Here is a 21,693-nt window from a genome sequence, read left to right as displayed (position 1 = left end):
TGTCGTTTTCTATTACTTAGTTGTGGTATTAGTATTGCCATTTTTTTGATATTATTGTTTCGCGTCAATTAATTTCTCCTTGCATTTGGTCATTTTCTGAGAGAGCTCTCACGATATGTGGAATTTTTATCGTACGTAAATTCCAAGTAAACTACACAGTTCATGCTGACTGAAATGGTGACTTGTCTTACAGAACCTAAAGAGGGCAGCATATGTTCTCGATTTTCTTTCGGCGTCAAGGATCAAGCCGGAGCATCCATGGTTTCGGCATGCAAATACTTTCCTGGCCGAATATATGTGGCCGACACCGACAAAAACGAACATATTTCATTCGAAGGCCTTGAAGTAGCTGGATCAATTGAATATCAATTTTGGGGGCCCCCTTTCCGGAGCGTGTCTTCTTCGACGCTTCGGTTTATAGCAAACAACTTGACGATTGCTAACGTCGATATACCGAACTCGTGGAGTTTTCCTCGGCTGGAGTCAATACACACGTTGGACCTCAGAAACATATCCTCTCCGTTAAAGATCGGATTCTCAGAAAAGGTTGTGGTGGGCCACGTTAATATCGATGATGTACAATTCGCGTCAGGTTTGCTGCCGAATATGGACACTGTAAATTCTCTTCGAGTAATTAGCAATCCAGGCCTCAAGCTGGTTGATTTATCAAATACAAGCCATTTTCATATTCAAGCTCCACCCTCCGACTTCTCATTGCAAGTCTACTCTTCTGCAAAAAGCTTTCTGTCAGGGGAAATCTACGGGGCTGCTGGGGTGCACATGCCAGCTGTAGAGTTTTGTGGCAGGCTAACTTTGGCATCTAACCACTTCTCGTCATATTCGGCTCTGAAACTTGAGTATGTCCAAGGAAATTTCGAAATTACTGGCAACGACAATTTGCGGTCAGTATCTCTACCACTTCTGCAACGTGTTGCAGTATTGGAGTATAGCGCAAGTTTTTATAGCAGCAACAACACACCTATTGGTAATTCATCGCTTAAAGTCACAGGAAACAGAAACTTGCAGAATATTTCTATGCCAGCCTTAATACATGTCGATAAAGATCTAGAGATCTCGGGTAGCAAAGACTTGACGCATGTCAATTTAACGAGTTTGGCGGAAATTCGTGGTCGACTGGCTGTGATGAATGGCACTTTCACAAAGTATGTTTTGATCGATCCCTTGGTATTACCTGTGGGAAACTACATACTCGTCATTGTACTAATTTCAACAGAATACCTTTGCCTTCTTTGAAGATTTTGTCTCCCTCGCTTCTTGGCGCGATGAAAAATGGTACTTGGAATTGTAGTCGCATACCATCAGAGCTTGGATCCATCGATACTCCTGGGGGAAGTCTTGGATGTCTTGATTTCAGCCCCAGGACTAGATATGCACCTGTCTTGGAAAACATTGGCTCGAAACATGGCTCTTCGTCTATCTTCGTCGCACCTTCCATAATATTTGGAATTCTGGTAGTTATCTGCATTATAATATCCGTCAAAAACTGTATGAGATCTGTTTTCGTTTTCGAATCCACAAAACCGATGTCATTCAATATTCTATCCAGTCATCGTACCAATATTGAAAATATGCCCGAACTCATGACCGTGGAACGGCCGGTTGAATTATCAGACCCATGGCAAGAGATCTATGAGCTTGAGGCCACGGAGTACCACGAGTTAGACTCATTGCCCATAAATCCAACGTCGATGGAAACGAGCTATTTGGTAATTCAGAATCTATTTTTGAATGACTAGGAGCAAACTGATGCGCCATAAACTTATGTATTACAATAGGCTCCAACAATTATTTATTACAGAACCACTCGAAGTCACTCAACCTCCATCGGCGAGTACTTGACGCTCCCTGGCATCTCTGCAACAGAATCTATAGCTGGCAATTCGGCAACTTGGCGTTTCGATGATCCATCAATCTCTACGAGGTTCTTGGTAGGGATAGAATCCGAATGTAATTGTGCTTTTTCGGGGCTGTCATCATCACCAGCTCCAGCTCTGACTCTCGATTTTCGCAGATGCCGGTGCCTCCAAAACTTCCAATAGATCATACCAAAGGCAATGATCGACAGCCCACCAAAGATGGAGCCAACAACTACACCGTTAAACTGCGCATGGCCAGGTGTCAATTTAGATTGTGAATTTGGTGGAGAAGGGGACGAAGCTAAACGGAATACAATTAGTAAACCGCATCTCGAAAGATCAGTAATCTCTTACTGGAACTTGGTTGGTTCCATAATGTTATTACATTTGAAAGAGTGACAGTAATTGTGCTTCCGTTGTATAATGGGATGCTTTGGGTATTGATTGCTGTGATGGTTGTATATGGTGACCCGGAGGGAGTAGAGGTAGAACTCAAAAAAGTAGTCGTGAAATATGGGAGCGAGGAAGGTATTGAGGAGGCGTCACTCGGCGGTGTCCCGGTTGCTGTAGTCCCTACATTCGACGCCGTTGAGGATGCATTTAGTGACGCACAATATTGGAGGAATTGTCCAAATTGAGGTACCAAGACATTTTCAGTCGTCGAAGTTGGATCTGAACTGTTCTCTGCAACGCACGCCTGGCAAGAACTGTAATCGATCTCGAAGAGTGAATCGGATGCGCACAATGCTGGTGTCTTGCCAATCTTTTGCGACTCGGTGTATGCATTGTCTAAATAGGTAAATCAGCTCTGAATGATTACAAGGAAAAGAAGCCTCATACTACAAGTACTGTAACATACAGCTGGGATTTCGGATGAAGTACTCATCTTTGAATGTCTTTCAAGACGAGCCCGAGAAAGAATAAAAGAACTATCAGAAGAAGATTACCTTTTTATCACCCCCCATGGCCCCCAAAATCCCCGAGAATTCTCAACCACTGGCGCAGATACATCCAATATTCATACACCTGGTTTGCTTTTGGAGAACAAGCTATACCAATTAAAGCTAAAGCATGCTTACAGGCTTATCAGCAAGTATTTCATACCGACTGCGCTCTTAGTATTTAACCTGCTTGGAAGAGTGATATGGTTGGTGGCAATAAAACACAATTTATTATTTCCAATGCCTGCTGCAGCGATATTGTGCTTTATCTATTGTGACTCTACCAAGGCATACTGATGGACATGGTGAATAAAATGTCGAGTCAATCCTATAGGATGACTTGGTTTAGTGTGACTTGAAAGCCGCAGATTCCCACTTCGGTGACCGAGTTGCTGTTGTTGTATTGGGGGCAAAAGGGTAAATCCGGAAATATCTATTCCCAAGGGGAATGTATCACAGAAAGAGTTTGGTTTGTCGATGCTGAGGTGAGAAATTCTCATTCAGAAATCAGCACCTGATACATGCTGCTTCACAGCAAAATGTAGGCACGACCTCATGCGAATGTAGATTGTACTTGCCATCTCAATCAACCACCTTCTCGCGCCTTGCAAATTACAGTCCAATTCAATGCACTCGCAGAAACTAGCTTATTCAATCTGCATCTCAATAACACAAATATCCTATCGGATGTTGAATGTAAGAGGAAAAATCAAATCTTTTAGTTCTTCCCCAAGGTTTGAAAAGCACAGACCGCAACCTTCCAAATACTGCAAGCCAAGGTAAAGTTCACCGGGAGCTAAAATCTCCACTGGGGATTCCCCGCGCTTAGGAAAAGCCTAGAATATCATTTGTGTTTCCATTTTTTCAAAATCACAATCACAGTCATGTTTGTCTATTGTAGATTCATCAAATTGCAGTCATATTGCCTTTGGGAAGATGAGGTAATGAATCGTTTAATATATTTACAAGAAAACCCGGTTTAGGGGTTGGGAATGTCAGAATTCCCGCCTGGTCCCAATGAGGTATAGAAGTAAAATCATCTCAGTGTACCGAAAAGTTTTAACCGATCCAAACATGTACAAAAGCATCTGATCCTGGACTATGTGCAAGGGTACCTAGTACCTTTCAAACCAATCTCCGCAAAACCTAATAAAAATTTCCTTTTGGCAAAGCGACAAATATAATCGTCAACGGCACCGTGATAATCAAACTCCAAACAAGAGCCCCAGTCACAATCTTGTCTTGTAAGAATCTCAAGTTTTCATCTTGAGTCCAAGTAGTCTTATCGAACACCTTCCTCGCTAAGTTCTTCTTCTTGTACATCTTGTTCCATTTTTCCTCAAATTCCTGCACATCGTTCTTCGGGCCAAAACTCGACATAGTCGAAGTTTCAGAAATTGTGACCCCGTCGCTTTGCTTATCATGATCGTCGCCCATGCGAGTTGTCATTTTTATGCGTCGTTCCGATGAACTCTCAAAAGAGTGTCGTCCACTTTCCTCATCGGCGGCTTCTTGTTGTAGAATTTGTTCCCAGGGCCGTAGGTTACGGTTGTGCGATTGGTGCATGATCAAGCAGAGACCTTTGTAGGCTGCTATTAGGCCACTAATTCCTAGAAACCATTGCGCGCCTGCAAATATTCTCCACCAGCGACTAACGCTCGATAACGTCAATAGAATCGCTATCACAAACCCAAATATTGTATGACTGACACCCATGGTACGGACGAAAAAGACGCGAGGTTTATTGCCGTTGCATATAGACCATCTAATGAAATTCGGATGTGATTGACCTCGGAGTGTAGCTTCAGTTATGGTCACAGCTGGTAGGAAAGCTGACGGATGGGTTGTGTGCTGAAGGGCGTGTAGGCATAAAGCGCGGTCTTTGTGAGATAGGTTAAGTTCTCGAGCAGAATTGAAAGCAAGATAATGTCGCATTATGCGGTTGACCTCTTCTCGCATAGGCTGAATGGTGACTAAATGAAGTTAGTACTAATCTTTTTGTTGAAGAAATTCGGGACATACAAGGTTGCCATTTGAGACCTGCTTGGCTCGGTTTTTCTCCCGAGCGTCCTCCCGTACTACTTGATAAAACCGAAGGGGCTGATGGGCTCCCCAGAGCGCTATCGGCCCTCGATAAATTGATGCGAGACTGACCATCCTTAGACTTAACATCTGTATCGAAGTCGGTCATATCATTGAAGTCCGAAATATCCATTGGTGGGTTTCTTTTCCTTCCTTCGTTCTTTTCTGTATCTCTGGCAAGAGCAGAGGGCTCGGTTGTTTCCGGTACCCATTCTGGAGACAGTTTCTTTTCATAATCTGGAAGAGCCTCGAATCGACGAACATAGTCTTTGTACCACAGGTAGAATTGAAGATTCTCTGCATCGTGCTCAATATAAACAAGGAAGTCCATGAAGTCACTTAGAGAACATGGCTAAGATAAATATCAGTAAAAGACTTGTCGTTCAATGGAGAGACTTCAAACATACTGGAAGAGATTGATTTTCAATCACGTCTTCAAACCGTAACCCGGGTGGAATTGTACGTTCAGAGTCTAGTGAGTGTTAGTCAAATCAACCTGGATGAGACAGGATTAACTCACTTTTCGCTCTTGCAGCATATCGTTGACACTCCGTAGCATTTAAAGGACCATTCACTTTGTTGGTATAATCTGGTCTTTTGTAAAATAGTAGAGACATGGCTAAAAGCGTCTGCCTTTTTGATAAGATAGCTCGCCTTTTAGGAGATAAGATACAATGGTAACTTATTCTCTTGAATTGAGATATATATGAGGGGACGGACCAAGTGAATGTAAAAAGAAGGAAAGATGGCACCCACGTTAGACAATTTACAATGCCATGTGGAGGTGGAGGTGCTATTTATTATATGCATATTGGCAACTACTGCCCCCAGCTTCAGTGCAGAAGAAGCCAGTCATAATATCCGAGTGCTTCTCAAGATAGTCAAGGTAATTGCTCTAGTTTAACGGTGCCTGGGTTTTCTTTCGAAGCTTACTGCCCTATAGGGGGCGAGTAGTAAATACCAGGCTTGATTAGTTTCTTATAGTGTGGCGTCTTGGCTCAACAAAGCGTACCGCCAAAGCTGCTAAAGGTTACCAAGTACCAGTTTTATGGTGGATACATCTTAGTACGATCCTTATAAAATCTTTTTCGCGGGATGAAGCGAGTAGAGTATGAAATGAGTGACAAGGTAACATCAACAAGGGCTCCTGGCTCAACTGAATCTAGATGATCTTCTTGATGAACAGGACTTCGTAGATCCCAGGGCTCGACAGACAGCAATCGAAGAAGATGTGTGGCTCTTTTTTGCCATTCATATGACGTCCGAGCCCGACAAATCCCACGGCCGAGTCGCACTGCATATGGGGCGAAAGCCGTGCACACTGGTAGCATACCCCGGTTGACTCGTGGAAATTGATCTATGAATTGTTAGTCTCAGGAATGTGTAAATCCGAAAAGTCAAAAATCAAAAGAGGAATCCTTTTTTGTCCCTGACTTCGTCGCAGTCCTCCCAATTCACGTAGTAAAAAACGCCCTCTAGCCACTGTTATGATGGCGTCCAGAAAACAGCTCATAATATTTCTAGACTCCTGTGAAAAAGTTCTAGCTCTTTTACTCATCCATTCCACTCTTCAGGTCATCGGCTATCAGTATTTTGGTGGGTTGCCACAATGTCATGAATTGAAAAGACTTTGAACAGTGATTGGCAAAAAGATCACGTCAATAGAGAAGCAGAAAGCCAAAAGTGTATCAAATTGTTCAATTGCGCCGCTCGGTATCCACCTAGATCGGGATCAACCTTGAGATGTTGAGATAGACGAACACAGCATCGACATCGACGTGATCGCCATAACTTAATATCGCAAGACCCTCATTTTTACACGACGGTGATCATCTGAAGGCATAGAGTATGTCAATGTGACGATGATCAAAATACTTGAGCGGAAGGAAGAGATATGCTTATGAAGTTGAGACTCTTTTTGCCATTGGAGGAACGCGCTATCCAGCATTTCAGCTCGATAGTTGACGGTTGTTTATACATTTCTGATACGCCTTGGCAGCGTATAATTTCCTTGATTGACAGATGGAGGCTTTTTGTGCCTCGTCTAATATTTTTTTGTGGTCAAGTGGAAAAAAAACAGATGAGGGAATATCGTTGCATCAATGCACACAAGAAAGCCCCACGACGCCTCGAACCATGCAGATTAGGATGGATCCATCGGCAGCTTCGAATGGTCCGGAAGTGGCTATGTACATGGTATATCAAGGAAATCTCCGATTCAATGAGATTCAATGAGATTCGAAGATAGATCGTTGTGGTCTATCCTTCTTGTACGGCTAAAAAAGTCAAGTGTCGGTTAATTAATTACAAAAGATGATTAATCAATGTCTCACATTTTGGCCTCTGTCAGTCAGTAATTCCACACATCAACTGCCGTTCATTGATTTCGCGGAACAGTAACATCTCTTCATTTTGATTCGCCAACTACAAGTTGATAAACAATACCATTCCGCTGGCGCCATCAATAGTCCTATGCGTGACAATGTATTCAATTACTATCAGAGCATCCCCATTACGACACCAATAAAGACTAGGAAACCAAACGCCGAAAAAGGATAACCAGCACGCCAAAATGTTGATTTGATAAGATGTGATCCTTGCGCTATTTCCCCTTCTCTTGGTACTGGAGAAGCTGGCCAGGGTGTCACTGTTGGTCCAGTTGACGGCTGAACGGAGGATGGTTGTTTGAACATCGGAGTACATTGATTCTTGTAGCAAGTTGTCGAATTAGGGCAACAACCTCCTCCTATGTCTTCGGGGCATTCAAAGTAGTTGGGCCTACATCTTGCATGCGTTCTTAAGAGACGACAATTGGAATGTGATAATGTTCCATTGCAACAGTATATACCTGACGTCGTGTGAGTTGTAGGTCGACAGATCATGCTTTGAGGGCAGCAGATCTCCTGTAGCAAAGGAGACATGGTCAGCCAAGAAAGGGAATAATGTTTTGAACAAAAACTCACTGGATGGTCGAATGCTTCACAACTGTTTTGCTGATCCCCGCAGGTGTACCAAGGTACAGTGGCTGGCATTCTTGGACTCAACGCGAACATCGAATTGTAGTGTTCCAACTGTCTTGATGGCAGACAGACCTCCGAGAAGCTCTGGACTTGATCAAATCGTTCTTGACTTCTTCGTTTCAATTTGAGCCAACCTTGCCCTCCCATATCATGATAGTATACATGGGCGCTGCAGACAATTCCAATTATCATGATGATAACTAGTAGACAAGCAAGGTAACATAGCCATCCACGCCAGCTTAAAGACTCTACGCATGCCTCTATGCAATATCTTGAGGTCAGTTTTCGTGTGCAAGGCCTGGATTCATTTGGATCAGACGTCAACTGAGATTCTACCGGCTCCAATGGCAATGGATCCTGGTTGAGATTCAGGTGTGCTTGCTGCGGTTCCTGCGGAAGTGTTGGCATCGAGATGATGGTAATTTAAATATACACGAATAACTTGAAATAGGAGCATTAAAGCGAATGTAGGTTGAATCCAGCGGTGTAATAGAATCTGAGGTGACATTTGGATAAGAGAATAGACGGAGATATGATTCAGGGTGAAATGATGAATATCATGTATGGACATCTCGAGATTGATATAATGAAATGCCTGAAGCTGCCTACACAAGTAACAAGAAATGGAAGGTATGCCTTTGAAACAGAAGGAACGATGACATTACCTTCCAACCTGTTTTGACGGTTTCTGAGAATATTTCGCAGACTCACCAACTCACCGGCGACTCTATCACAACAAATTATGAAATTGAAAGTTGTTGCATTATCAGCTTGGAGGTAGCATGTAGGAGATTGCGGCTATTTCTCTTTGGTTGTTCGTGATTTACCTAGTCTTGAGAAGTCTCCCGATATTGATCTCCACGTGGATGAACAATAGACTACACACCAAAACAGAACACCAAGCATCTAGTGATAGGTATGCTTTGTATATATATACCTGCGGTGCTATTTCAATGTCAAATCTGAATTGGATTATTGAAAATAGCTTGGAGACTTATTATATATATTAGATGTTTTTGTAGCTTGATGTGCAACTTATGCCGTCCATTACGTGCCAACATATCGAAAGATTGCGACCTCAACACCAACGCCAAACAGCTTGCTTTGTATATTCATAAAACTCTTGATCGATTCTGATGATCTTCTAAATCAGGTGTGTGTAGTTGATTTTGAGATGTATAAACAGACAAGGATGAAAATTGTAACGAATAGGATGATAGCATTTCCAAAAATAGCCCTGTTCGAGTGTAACGGTATATTTTAGCCGTCTATGTCTTAAGTATCTACCAAGGGCCGGTGCTACATAACGATGAAGATATACTAATCCGTTTTCCTTCCAGATAATTTAACGCTCACATATCTTCGCCTTTCAAAGTATGGAGATCATAATGGAGAACCCCATTTTACCCCTATTTGCTCCACAGACTCTTACCAATCAAAAGCCCGCATTTGTACCTCGGCATCCGGGTCCCATTGTCAAGAAGCTCCAAACTCTACTCATCAATACCGGCGCATGTGCCAAACGCCTTCGAAATTATTGTTGACCGAGGGCCGATTTCATTGAACAAAAGGATCTCTTATAACTTTTGATTCCCACCATCATAACAATCTTTCTCCAAATCAATCATTCAAAATGTCACCTCCACAATGGGTCAAAGATCTGAAGCCATCCGGTCCGCAAGGCACTGAGCTTATCAAGGTGGAAAGGGAGAAGTCTAATATACATGTCGAAAAGCTCTCGAACTTCTTATTCACCAAAGAGGTATTGGAGCGTCAAGAACGTATATTAAATATCTTGCAAGCCGACAAGATATTCGACAAATCAAATAACTATTTCGATGGCCGAGTAGATAGATTCAAGACTTCTCTCGCAAGGGCGAAGAGACTTCGTCAACTACAAGTCAAGCACAACTGGAATCAAGAGGAGTATCAGGTGGCAAATGAGCTCATTAGCGAGCCGACTCCTTGTATGTAACTCCCAAAACCTTCAATGCCTTTCAAAAAGGATACTAACATCAAGTTTAGACGGGCTTCATGCTTCGATGTACCTCACCACCCTGCGTGGCCAAGGCACACCTGAACAACACAAATTATTCCTCGAACCCGCCGAGAATTACAAGGCTATTGGATGCTATGCACAAACAGAATTGGGACATGGATCGAATGTGCGAGGATTAGAGACAACTGCTACCTGGAATCCCGAAGACAAGACATTTATTCTTCACTCACCACATCTCACTGCGTCAAAATGGTGGATCGGGTCTTTAGGAAGGACTGCAAATCATGCTGTGGTTATGGCACAACTCATTATTGCTGGAAAGCCATACGGTCCACATCCTTTCGTATGCCAGATCAGAGACATGAAAACCCATGAGCCATTAGATGGTGTTTACGTGGGAGATATTGGGCCAAAGTTTGGCTACAATACAATGGACAATGGGTTTCTGTTATTGAACCATGTCAAAATTCCACATATTAATATGTTGGCCAAATTCTCTAGCGTTGACCCTCAAACAAACAAATACGTCAAGCCATCGTCACCATCTTTGATTTACGGCACTTTGACTTGGGTCCGATCAACCATCGTCCTACAGTCGGGTGGTGTTTTAGCTAGGGGTGTGACCATTGCAACAAGATATGCCTCTGTCAGACGGCAATTCCAAGATCGGGATGCTGGAGCTGATGTATCTGGGGAGAACCAGGTCCTTAACTACACAATGGTCCAATATCGATTATTACCATTGCTTGCAGCCACGTTTGCTCTACACTTCACAGGAAAGGCCATGATGGGGCTGTACCAAGATAATCAGAAGCGGATGCAACAGAATGCTACAAGTGCTTCTGATAGCAGCAGGGGCGCCGGTCCAGAGGAACTCAACTCAGGAAGCGACTTATTGGCAGATCTACATGCTACATCGTGTGGTCTCAAAGCTCTTGGAAGTACTACAGCTGCAGAAGGTCTCGAGGTCTGCCGTAGAGCCTGTGGTGGTCATGGATACTCAAGCTTCAGTGGTATCGGAAGTTGGTATGCTGATTACCTTCCAACAACCACTTGGGAAGGAGACAACTATATGCTCACGCAGCAAGTGGCACGATACCTTCTCAAATCTGCTCGCGCCGTGTTGAAGGGAAATGCCCCCAACAACGACACAACTAAAATATTCACAACCTTCCTTCAAAAGCAAGATATGGGTGCCGCTCACGATGTTCTCGGCTCAGACAGTGACATCGTTGCTGCTTTTGCATGGAGAACATCCTTCTTGACCTTTGAAGCCCTGAAACATCGTGACGCGGAAAAGGGATCATGGAACTCTCTCCTTGTTGATTTCTGGCGCCTCAGCACTGCGCACTCTCAATATCTCGTCGTCAAGAACTTCTACGACGCTCTTCAAAGCGAGTCTCTCCGATATGAGCTTGATGCCGAGACCATTGATGTCCTTCACAAACTCTACCGTCTCTATGCTCTGAATACTCTTGAGAAAGAGGCATCGGAATTCTATTCCTCGTCTGCTGTTACTGTGCGACAAATCCAATTAGCGAGAACCAAGAGCGTAATGAAGTTATTGGGAGAGATCAGACCACATGCATTACGTCTCGTCGATGCATGGGCATTCCCCGACTGGCAACTCGATTCTTCGCTGGGTAGAAAGGATGGAAAGGTTTACGAGGATATGTTCTATAGAGCTAGTCAGTTGAATCCGTTGAACGGACTGACCGTTGATCCGTATGCGGATAACGACAATATCGTCAAGAGTGATGAGACGGAGAGGTTCAGGAGTAAGTTGTAAGGAGAGTTTGTGTATTTGTATTATATCATTGTGTAACATTCGGGGTTTGGTTAGAGAAGGAGCGTCAAGCATTTTTACATAACATAGGTAGAGGATTATACACAATAGAAGGTTTAGAGATATAATTACAGAATCTCTACTATTACTTTGATCGCCTTTAGTGGTATCCTCAGTACTATTGATGCGACTATGACATATCTTGTTCCTGTACAGATGTATATTGTACCAAAAGCACCACAAACTCATAGTCGTCACTGTCATGGTACTCTAAATTCGTATAGCTAGACTAGATGCCATCAATCTAAAGGTTAATCAAGTCTTGACCCGACGAAGAAGTGACTACAACCACGAGACAGTCCATATATAATAACCGCAAGCTCCTATCAAGAAAGGAGGCTCTATCTGTCTGCTCAGAACACAAACCTCAATCAAATGACTAGATGCTTGAAAGAATCTAAACGGATTTAGGCGGTAAATACTTCACCAAACTCCAATTCTTGAATACACAATCGAATGCTCGTAGTGATTACGAGGCTTTCAGGTGTCAAGACTATACATAGTCACCCAATTTCAACCTTTTAACTTCTACCAAAGAACCCAGGAGCCATGATATCTGTCCCTACAATGAGATACCCGTTCAACCTAAATATGGACTTTGAAGTGTTAGTCTGAAAATTCTTAGAGAATGATCGTCAATGTTTCAAGTAGAGATTTTGGAGTTGCATTTGCATGAGATATTGCATTGGAATTAATCAATGATGAAAAGATATTACGCATTTATGATTGGAAATGACTTCGCACATGCTTCTAGACGTATCATGTCCTCGGTCTTAATCATTGCCCTTTGAGCTGTTTTCCTGTTCATTTGTAACGATCGAATCCTTCAGTTTTCATTTACAAGGAATAAGTCCCAAGAGTACGCAAGGCTCTTAGAATATATGTCAGAATGAGAATTGAGCTATAAAAATTAATCGATGCCTCATTTGAAAATCGATGATGGAAATGAAAAAGAACCAAGAATGTCAAAGTCATCACATTTTTGAGTCTGTTTCTCAGTCATGGATTTGTATTTGTAACCTGTAATTATGTGTACAAGTTTGATTTCTTGCCTATCCTCAACTCATAGATTCTTTTCTTCCTAAACCAATGCCTGCCGCCATCACGCAGTTAAGGTGTAGCGCCGGTCAATGTACTATCCAATCCAGGGCTTAGATTTGGAGTCTCTCGACCTTGTCCTTCAAGCTTCTGATTTGGCCCATCAAGTCGGATGCCTCGTTGGTGGTGATGCTTGCTGCAATGACAGCTCTGCTGACACCGCATGCACGTCCCAAAGCAGTCTTGGATGGTACGTAAACGTAAGGGGTGTTCTTGTCTTCGCAGAGAAGAGGAAGGTGGAGAAGAATGGCCAATGGGGCGGTATCGGCGGCGAGGATAACAATTTCGCTGATACCACGGTTGAGGGTCTTGGTGGTCTCGTTGGCTCCCTTCTTCAATTGACGGTAATGTTGAGCTTGTTGAACGAGATCGAGGATCTCTTGGGAGAGAGTGCTGTCGGCTGAAAAGTAACATGTTAGTCAAATGCAGGTCGTAGAGTATCTGCATAATTCTTACCGACGGGCCAAGCAGCGGATTCGTTTTGTTCTTCAGCCATTGTGATTTTGGGTTGGAATTGAGTTTACTGTAGAAGAAAATGTTAGAACTTGACCTCATCGAATTGAAGACTTTGTGATTGACCCAATTGGACTGGAGAGAATACGTACAATTTGTTGGAGGATGTACTGAGATAATAAGGATTTCTTTAGAAATACTCTTTCAGGGTTCCTTGCGTTGGCTCGCCCTGTGGGTTGACTTGCAAAAATGGTAGTGATGAAGTTGAAAAACTACTGGCATTTTTTTCTGAAGATTAATCTTTATCGGGTGCCTCGAAAAGGCTTCGCTTACGTTACGCGCTAATCCATAACTTGATTGGTCGAAAAGCTAAGCTTGCCAGAGAAGCCTCATCAAACAACTCGTACAAACCACCTTGAATCACTGATCATCATCTATCCATCAACTCTCCAAGCTCAACTATTCATCAACCCAAATCTTCAATCAATTCCTCAAAAGCTTCTTCGAGCTTCATATACCTTTTCAAATCCAACGAACACCTTCTCCAATACCTTCAAAATGACTGATCTCTGGTATGTCAACAAACTATCTCCTTGACGCCTCCCGCTTCTACTACCTACCTGCCTTGCTTTCGAGATAAGAATCTCTAAAAGTTGGCACTGATATATATGATCGCGATTCTTTTCATGCCTTGATTCAAGTACTGACAGCAATAATGATAGTCCCGTCTACGCGGTTAGTTTCCCTCGAATGCCACCTCCGATGTGCTTTCCAACCAACCGATGATTCGATGTCCAACAACTTGAAATCATTATCTGCATCAACGCATCATGCTAATCAATGTATAGCCATTCTTCGGCGCCATGGGCTGCACATCCGCCATCGTCTTCACCTGTTTCGGTGCCGCTTACGGAACTGCTAAGTCCGGTGTTGGTATTTGCGCAATGGGTGTTCTCCGACCTGATTTGATCGTCAAGAGTGAGCCATGCTCATCATCGGAACTTTGAGAGTCCTACTAATGTGTTACACAGACATTGTTCCCGTTATTATGGCTGGTATTATCGGTATTTACGGGCTCGTTGTTTCAGTCTTGATTTCCGATGGACTTAAACAAAACCTCGCATTATATACTGGTTTCATTCAACTTGGTGCTGGTCTCAGTGTCGGTCTTGCTGGTTTGGCTGCTGGTTTCGCTATTGGTATTGTTGGTGATGCAGGTGTGAGAGGAACAGCACAACAGCCACGTCTTTTCGTCGGAATGATTCTTATTTTGATTTTCGCCGAAGTTTTGGGTAAGATCATAGGTTCTTCTATTGATTTGAACAGTGACTGATATGAACAACAGGTCTTTACGGATTGATTGTTGCTCTTCTCATGAACTCCAAGGCATCTCTAGATGTTTCATGCTAAACGCATCACTTCATACAGAGAGAGCCTCGAGACAATCTGAACGCACACCTCTCTTCTGCAACAAACTGTGAATATATCAATGGGTTATAATGATGGCCTTCGGGGGTGGATTCGGGATGGAAGCTATGAATTGAACAATTCATGGCTAAAAATATATGTATTGTTGTTATTCTACAAATTTCGGCGTTTCCGACGTGCATTAGAAGTAGAGTTGGAGGTGGATGAGGGTCAAATTGACCGTGTATGCTAGTAGTTTCTATTGTTGGTAGCAATCATATGGTATTGGGTTTTCATTTCAATACAGAGGATCTCACATATGCAATCTGTTAAGTTTTTGAAAATTGTGACATTTCTAAAGATTCTGAATTTTGATACAACACCCGAATTTTGGGGGCGAGATCAAACAATCTAAGCGCTACGAAAACTTAATCTAGTTCGCAGCTTGTAATCACTATATCCCCGACCCATGTGTTACAGACATAAGATCCCTTGAAAACACTTCACCCAGATACCAAGGGTGTGAGTTATCTTTGGTTAAGATAAAGGAAGACGAAGGTACAAAAGTGTACAGGTCGGCTTATCAGTGCTGCACCTTTCTGCTTCCCTCCCGAATTTCTCGGTGTTATACACATGATGGCGGATCTATAAAACTACAAGATGCCTACCGATGACATGGAATTGGTACACTCATCTCAGTCAAATAAAACTGTTCGTAGTAACGTTGTCGGCGTGAACATACACAATTTTCATATTTGAAGGTACCGTTTGCATTTGCCTTTCCAAACTCCCGGGAAAGTATTCTCCCATATCGGCCGGCTCAACCCCACATCTATGGGGTAGTGTGATGTAGGTGCAACTTATATATATACACGTCTGTAGCCACAAGTAGTTGTATTGATTCCTCTCCAAGTTTTGATTCAGTGGTATGAAGTTTCATGCCAAACATCCCATTTCTCTAGTCTTTATCTCTCAAACTGTCAAGCAAACAGCTTTTCGATACCATCGACTCCCCACACAAACACAACTCCACTTCATTCACCAAACCGCACACACCAGAATGCGTCTTCCATACGCTGACCCCTCTTCCCCCACCTTCTCCTCTCCCTCTGACCGCGCAATAATCGAACGTGTTGAAGCGCGTCGCGCACCACGACCTCTCCAACCCCTAGACTTGACGTTACTGCACAGTCCCCCTGTAGCAGATGGCTGGAACTCATTTCTTGGAGCAGTCAGGACACAAACGAGCCTGGCTGATGATATCAGGGAGATAGCGATTTGCAGGGTGGCTATCTGTAACACGGCTTGGTATGAGTGGGGACATCATGCACCATTGGCGAAGAAAGGAGGAGTTAGTGATGAGGGCATGGAGACGCTTAAGAGGGAAAAGTGTGAGAGGGAGGGAAATGGGGATGCCAATGGAGATGCAGAGGGGTTGAGCAGAAAACAGTGGGCTGTGATTAAGTATACGGATGAGATGACTAGGAATGTTAGGGTGCCAGATGAGGTTTTTGAGGAGTTGAAAAAGTGGTTCGATCAAAAGGAAATTGTGGAGTTAACGGCTACGGTAGGTTGACTTTTCCTTTGGAGATAATGGAGAATCTCGAGGAGACAATTGCGAGTAGCAATGTGTAAAGGATTGGAGTAGAGAACAAAGAGATCAGATGCGCTTTGAGGCCGAGAGTGAAAGCTAATTTTGAAATATAGATCGCAGCATACAATTGTGTTAGCAGATTTTTGGTAGCTCTAGATGGTAAGTCTTCTCACGCGCCTTTCATACGTCCACCCTCTCGCTTGGCTTCGTTTGAATCCATCGCTACTCTTCACTATACTAACACGCCTCGCAGTTGGCGAAAGAAATAAGCTAACCGGCCCGGATGATGTGGCTCATTGAACTCGTCTGTTAGTTGGAGAATTGAAATACCGACATATATCCACAAGTGTATTTTAAGATTCCGAGATTCGTGTATCTGGTCAGAATTGTCTATTCGATGCAAAATGATAGAGTTCAAACACCATGTATGGTATCCAATCCTATTTTGAGGATCGAGCAGAGGTCTTTACGCCATTTGGAACACAGGATATGTACGAGTATCTATATGAAGTAAAGTTGGCGCAAGTCAGAGAAAGATCACCCTGCAGATTCTGTGAAGTATGAGACAACGCAATGCATTGTATCAGCAGGTTTACAGCGGCTCAACAACGACGCGTTATTTGAGCTCGGATCTGATATCGGCTCCCCCGACTTGAATCGTACAAAAAGCATGCGTGGTCTTCCCGTCTTCTCAGACGGTTTTTATCTTCGACTACAATAGTTCGCGTATTTTGAAATTTTCTATGAATGGCTTGATAGATGGATTTTAATGGTTTCGGCGATGTAAAACTCTTCCCTTTCGGATCCGAATGCATATCCCCGCTCCAATAACATCTATTCTTCTTACCATCATCTCACTCAATATTTCACTCGCTGCCAACGCTCCAAGAATCTTCAATTATTGAATGATTACTATCCATTTTCCTATTACCCCTCATTATCCCTTCAGTGATTCATTTTCCCCTCTCCGTTCCCCTCTCCCCCTACTTATCACATATTCAAGCTTTTCTCTTCCCCTCCTTAGAGTCGATCTCCCCACCACACTCCGAATACCATATACACCACACTTCATTACATATCAATCTTGCCTGTGGTAAAACTTGTGAACTTTGTGTTTCTTCATGCGTCTTCCTGCACCTGTGCAGATTAGATTAGATTGGCGTTGTGTTACTGGTCAATAGTTGGCAGTTGAGTGAGCTTGTTTTATGCATTGTAACGTATGAATTCATACTGGGCTTTATGTGCGGTTTGGAATTGTAGAGTAGATAGGCAGCAATTTCATGTGCATATTCAATGAAGTGGATTATGATAAGCCTCAGGGTTTGTAGTACGGTTCTGGGGAATACAAAATTTGTGGTTTTGATGCCATTTACTTAATCCACTCCAATGTATATATGAGAGGTGATGTTGGAATCGTGTATTGCCGGGCCTATGATATTGAAGCTTCTGATGCTTTGAGTTCATATTTTATGCTAGGAGAGATTTAACATTTACCACGTACATAAAATGCAGATGTTCAGAAGTCCAGACACCTATCAATGGTACTCGTGTTTTTCCCCCTGCTGGTTGTTGTAGTAGCGAGGTACAAGACTACGCCTCGTACCATATCAACATACCATAGCAAATCACCCCATACATTTCAAACTCGCCACAAATCTCAAATTCGCCATTACTTCAAGGTAACGCTCTCTTTACCCCTCCTTCCATTCCCATACGTCGACCCGGAGGGAATTGGACGCCAACCAAGACATAGCATTGCCCCAGAGGAAAATCTTGATTGTGCTCTTCCACAAATTTCTTTTCCGTACATCTAGACATGCAATTTGCGAGAATTTTTATGCACATGTATCGCGTAGTACTCAAGCCACTTGACTGCGCTGCTATGCAGATATCTTAGTACCTAGTACTTTCCCGAAAACAGAAAAGCAGTTGTCAAGGTCACATCCTACAGAATATTCCAGTGCACAGAAAATGCTCATCCTATACCAAGCCCCATCACCCCATATCGTCATTTTCCCTCTGCATTTCCAAATGTCCATGTCATGTATAAGTAAGCCCATGTGTATGTCATCTGAGCATCTCCGCTCCACAAATGGGAGTCCATCTCTACTATCGGGCTTGAGCGGACTTCTCGTTTGGGGAAAGTACATGGCGGTGCATATTCGACCAGTCTTGACACTTATTTTGACACATGTAAGATTCTTGTATGTAAGCGGGATGAGAATGGCAAATGTGTCGTGTCACTGGTGGGACAAGGAGGGTGATAAGAAATCGTTATCCTTCTGCATTGATGTCTGCAGGCGGGCTTGGAACTAGTATGCATACAGAAGTTTCTCGGATTCTTATTTTTGGATGGACTGATACAGGTATTATTGTTAGATATGTGCCAAGATACCCAAGAGGAAAATCATGGGGAGAGTGAGTGATACGGAAATAATCATTGTGAAAGCCAGATCTAGTGCTTCAGTAAAAATACTTTTCTTGGCTCCTCGCTCCCCAATTTTATGGGAGATACATTAAACACATCACGCTACTGAAATCTAATGGGGGAATTAGCTAGAACCAACGGCTGGAATTGTAAATACGTATACCCTGCCTTCTCCTTCTTGCCAAAAGTGGACACCACCGCCAAAATATACACAACATTTGAAAGAAAAAGTTTTTAGCTCATGCCATGCCAACCATCGCTAGGTACATGCGTAGATAGCATTGTGTCACAATATTTCCAGATACCTACTCTACCCAATACTCGAGCCAATGGTAAAATTACCATTTTCGGCTTGTGCAAGCGAAGGTTCCTGCACGTTTGGTTTCCAAGTGGATACGGATTGAACCCTTGACGCTAATATTTCACGGCCAGCATGGTATGTACCGGTGCTAGCGTTAAGGACCTGGGTATGGTTGAATGCTTCCGGGTAATATATTATATCTTTGCTATACGAGTATCTTTATATTTAAAACTACCGGATTGGGAAGATTTCGGGAATAAGACGTGATGAGATGACAAGTTCCTACAATTCTGAGTCTGCGCTGCGAGCTCTGCCACTTCTCCATCGCAGGAAATCAAGAATATACCATGTGGAGACTAGGAGGCCAGTCTTTCCTCTCTCGATATGCACAGCGTCAGAGACTTTACGAGGACCATTATGTGACACAGTCAGAAGTTTAATGTGGGACAAACATTGGGGGCGTAGGATTTCCACGTTTTCCCCCTGGGAAGGGGATTCGAGACTGAGGGGAAGGAATGGGAATGGGATAATCTTTTGGGGGCTCGCGATGGATGAGCTCACGAATGGGGACTTGGCATGTGGTGTGGGGATCCGAGGATGCAAACTCAATGATATGTGTAGTTGTGAAGTGTAACGGAGATGGTGATGGAGATAGGCATAGGGTGAGGGTGTAGATGTCGATACGATCAACACAAGGAGGAGATCCTTTCGATCGTGACAGAATACCATCTACCATAATGACATCTCAACCTTCCAAGGTACCTATTTGATATCCTCGGTATTAAACCGAAATATCCTCGGTATTAAACCGAAATATCCCATCTTATGCATGCATTCCCAAACATCCAGTACCATGTTAACCACCCTATTAACCTTAGATATCTCAGCCTCAATCCGGTAAGACACATCTTGAAACATCCAGCGAATAGCTCAAAGCGAGAATCCACCATATCTCATCATCTAATTATCCCAAGAGAACAAAGGTTCAATGAGAAAATAAGCTTAGATCCCATGATCTCTACGGGTATACTCGACTGTATGGAATATATGAGAACATATCACAAAAGATGCTATCTACGACGACTGTAGGATTTCCTCGAATCAAGCGAATGAAGCAAATATTCAGGGACCTCGATTGCTCGTCCACCACGGCGCTAATTCCGATAAGAGAAAAGAATCGGATCGTTGGGATCCTTGTTTGCACATGCATGCCTAATACACAGAGATTTCAAATCCTTCCCGCTGCTGTGGACACAAGTAATAAATAATGAAAGATGGGCATCTTGCGAATTATTTAGATGCTGACAGTTTGAAGCTAATGACAAAATCCTACGGTACCTATAAAGAGAGTTGGGAATTTTCCCGAGCTGGAGATGAGATGGGATGAGATAGTGAGATCTACAGAGTGGGCTTTCTTTTTCTTGGGGCGCGCAGGGTCTAATGTGGTAGCGAGCTGGTAAGAATCCTACAGACGTTATTTTAATGTTGCGGCTAGGCTGTGTTGGGTAATGGCGGCGCGAGCGGCGTGGAACTCTATTGTAAGCCGCAATGTTTTTTCGAGGGTTGGCTTGGGGAGGAGAGATACCGATGGGTTTGTTCTTGTGGAGTTGATTGCGGGCTGGGGTTGACGTGTGTGTTGGGGGTTACAGACGCTCTTGATATTGCAGGTTGGGTTTACTATGGACTAGCGATGGTACGAATAGAATGCTATGACCGATGTGACATGTCTAGACTATCTTGATACATTGGAGAGTAACGTTCCTAGGGAGGGTTATCTATCTGCATTGCCAGAATAACGGCCAAATATGGATATACCGTATCTTCAACTCGCTTGGATAATACACGCATTTCATCACTCCGCAGCCACCACACCGGGCAAAACTCGTCTTCGCTATCTCCAAAAACGAAAATACAATCATGTACACGCCAGCGTAAGTCCGAGGAACGGTTCTTGGCAGTCAGCCTGCATGGACAGTACGAGGGACACGAGGATGAAAACAGCAATAAAGCAGAACGAGGTATCCAGGATCCGTTGCGCTAACGCGAGCTAGCGATCTTTACCGACGATGAAATTGTAATGTCAGCAAGACGAGCGACCGGGGTCTCACTGACTGCTCATATAGTAAGCACTCCCAAATTTGGTGAGGAAGTTTAGGTAATGAAGAACCGCTGCCCAAGATGCCTTCTGACTGGATGGAATGGCCCCCCACAAGGCCATACCGTCCGTAACCTTAATACGCAGTGCAACCTTGCTGTGAACCCCTACCCTACCACATGAAATACAAGAAGGATTTGCAATCTGTGACTGGTGGAAGCGAGTTGTGGAGGTCAGGATCGTAGACAGAGATTAATTGCAGAGGTCATGTATCCCTAGTAATTTGCATGCAAAGTATTGTACCCATCCCATGTCCCGGCGAAAAGTGGTTACCGCTTCCTTTGAGTCTTTTGCCGTCTATGATTGGTTAGGTCACTTGCCTCAAGTGGTATTGTCTATGTTTAACAGCGGTATGCGAGTTTGAATTGTTTGATTCCGCGACAGTGATAGGGCTTGTTCGTTTTACAATATTCGGTCCCCACTCGGAATGGGCGTGGAATATCTTTGCCCGAACTAAATCCTGAAGGGAGAAGATGTAAGATTTAAAGTTAC

General features: G+C 43.4%; 9 protein-coding genes across 9 annotated transcripts; 6 read left to right on the top strand and 3 right to left on the bottom strand.

Moving 5' to 3' along the window:
- Window positions 1-174: 174 nt before the first annotated feature.
- Window positions 175-1,757, top strand: Bfra_003442oa (putative cell surface gpi-anchored protein; the record flags this gene model as incomplete). The annotated part of the gene is made up of 2 exons (XM_037333848.1): window positions 175-1,163; window positions 1,235-1,757. The coding sequence occupies 2 exons, from the start codon at window positions 175-177 to the stop codon at window positions 1,755-1,757; spliced, it is 1,512 nt and encodes a 503-aa protein (XP_037193935.1).
- A 74-nt stretch (window positions 1,758-1,831) lies between these two features.
- Bfra_003441oa (putative glycoprotein x protein) lies at window positions 1,832-2,763 on the bottom strand (the record flags this gene model as incomplete). Its single annotated transcript, XM_037333847.1, has 3 exons — window positions 1,832-2,178; window positions 2,232-2,666; window positions 2,718-2,763. 3 exons carry the CDS (start codon window positions 2,761-2,763, stop codon window positions 1,832-1,834), a joined length of 828 nt encoding a protein of 275 aa, XP_037193934.1.
- Window positions 2,764-3,964: 1,201 nt separating this feature from the next.
- On the bottom strand, window positions 3,965-5,517 carry Bfra_003440 (putative regulator of g protein signaling superfamily protein; the record flags this gene model as incomplete). Its single annotated transcript, XM_037333846.1, has 4 exons — window positions 3,965-4,791; window positions 4,841-5,252; window positions 5,308-5,372; window positions 5,421-5,517. 4 exons carry the CDS (start codon window positions 5,515-5,517, stop codon window positions 3,965-3,967), a joined length of 1,401 nt encoding a protein of 466 aa, XP_037193933.1.
- Window positions 5,518-5,645: 128 nt separating this feature from the next.
- Bfra_003439 (uncharacterized protein) lies at window positions 5,646-6,242 on the top strand (the record flags this gene model as incomplete). The annotated part of the gene is made up of 3 exons (XM_037333845.1): window positions 5,646-5,786; window positions 5,885-5,965; window positions 6,087-6,242. 3 exons carry the CDS (start codon window positions 5,646-5,648, stop codon window positions 6,240-6,242), a joined length of 378 nt encoding a protein of 125 aa, XP_037193932.1.
- Window positions 6,243-9,553: 3,311 nt separating this feature from the next.
- On the top strand, window positions 9,554-11,708 carry Bfra_003438ia (putative acyl- oxidase protein; the record flags this gene model as incomplete). Its single annotated transcript, XM_037333844.1, has 2 exons — window positions 9,554-9,887; window positions 9,946-11,708. The coding sequence occupies 2 exons, from the start codon at window positions 9,554-9,556 to the stop codon at window positions 11,706-11,708; spliced, it is 2,097 nt and encodes a 698-aa protein (XP_037193931.1).
- A 962-nt stretch (window positions 11,709-12,670) lies between these two features.
- Window positions 12,671-13,557, bottom strand: Bfra_003437 (putative small nucleolar ribonucleoprotein snu13 protein). Its single transcript, XM_037333843.1, has 3 exons — window positions 13,469-13,557; window positions 13,320-13,386; window positions 12,671-13,263 (listed from the first exon to the last, which is right to left on the bottom strand). Exons 2-3 carry the CDS (start codon window positions 13,357-13,359, stop codon window positions 12,917-12,919), a joined length of 387 nt encoding a protein of 128 aa, XP_037193930.1. The 5' UTR covers window positions 13,360-13,386; window positions 13,469-13,557; the 3' UTR covers window positions 12,671-12,916.
- Window positions 13,558-13,874: 317 nt separating this feature from the next.
- On the top strand, window positions 13,875-15,043 carry Bfra_003436 (putative vacuolar atp synthase 16 kda proteolipid subunit protein; the record flags this gene model as incomplete). Its single annotated transcript, XM_037333842.1, has 5 exons — window positions 13,875-13,888; window positions 14,039-14,051; window positions 14,165-14,294; window positions 14,348-14,608; window positions 14,662-15,043. The coding sequence occupies 5 exons, from the start codon at window positions 13,875-13,877 to the stop codon at window positions 14,724-14,726; spliced, it is 483 nt and encodes a 160-aa protein (XP_037193929.1). The 3' UTR covers window positions 14,727-15,043.
- A 740-nt stretch (window positions 15,044-15,783) lies between these two features.
- Window positions 15,784-16,617, top strand: Bfra_003435 (putative 4-carboxymuconolactone decarboxylase family protein; the record flags this gene model as incomplete). The annotated part of the gene is made up of 3 exons (XM_037333841.1): window positions 15,784-16,290; window positions 16,431-16,476; window positions 16,571-16,617. The coding sequence occupies 3 exons, from the start codon at window positions 15,784-15,786 to the stop codon at window positions 16,615-16,617; spliced, it is 600 nt and encodes a 199-aa protein (XP_037193928.1).
- Window positions 16,618-16,740: 123 nt separating this feature from the next.
- Window positions 16,741-17,038, top strand: Bfra_003434 (uncharacterized protein; the record flags this gene model as incomplete). Its single annotated transcript, XM_037333840.1, has 2 exons — window positions 16,741-16,875; window positions 16,916-17,038. 2 exons carry the CDS (start codon window positions 16,741-16,743, stop codon window positions 17,036-17,038), a joined length of 258 nt encoding a protein of 85 aa, XP_037193927.1.
- Between the last annotated feature and the right edge of the window lie 4,655 nt (window positions 17,039-21,693).

This window comes from Botrytis fragariae, assembly GCF_013461495.1.
Source record: "Botrytis fragariae strain BVB16 chromosome Unknown tig00000045, whole genome shotgun sequence".
Lineage (NCBI taxonomy): Eukaryota > Fungi > Ascomycota > Leotiomycetes > Helotiales > Sclerotiniaceae > Botrytis > Botrytis fragariae.
The sequence above is the reverse complement of the archived record's forward strand: the minus strand, read 5'-3'. Positions and strand labels throughout refer to the sequence as shown.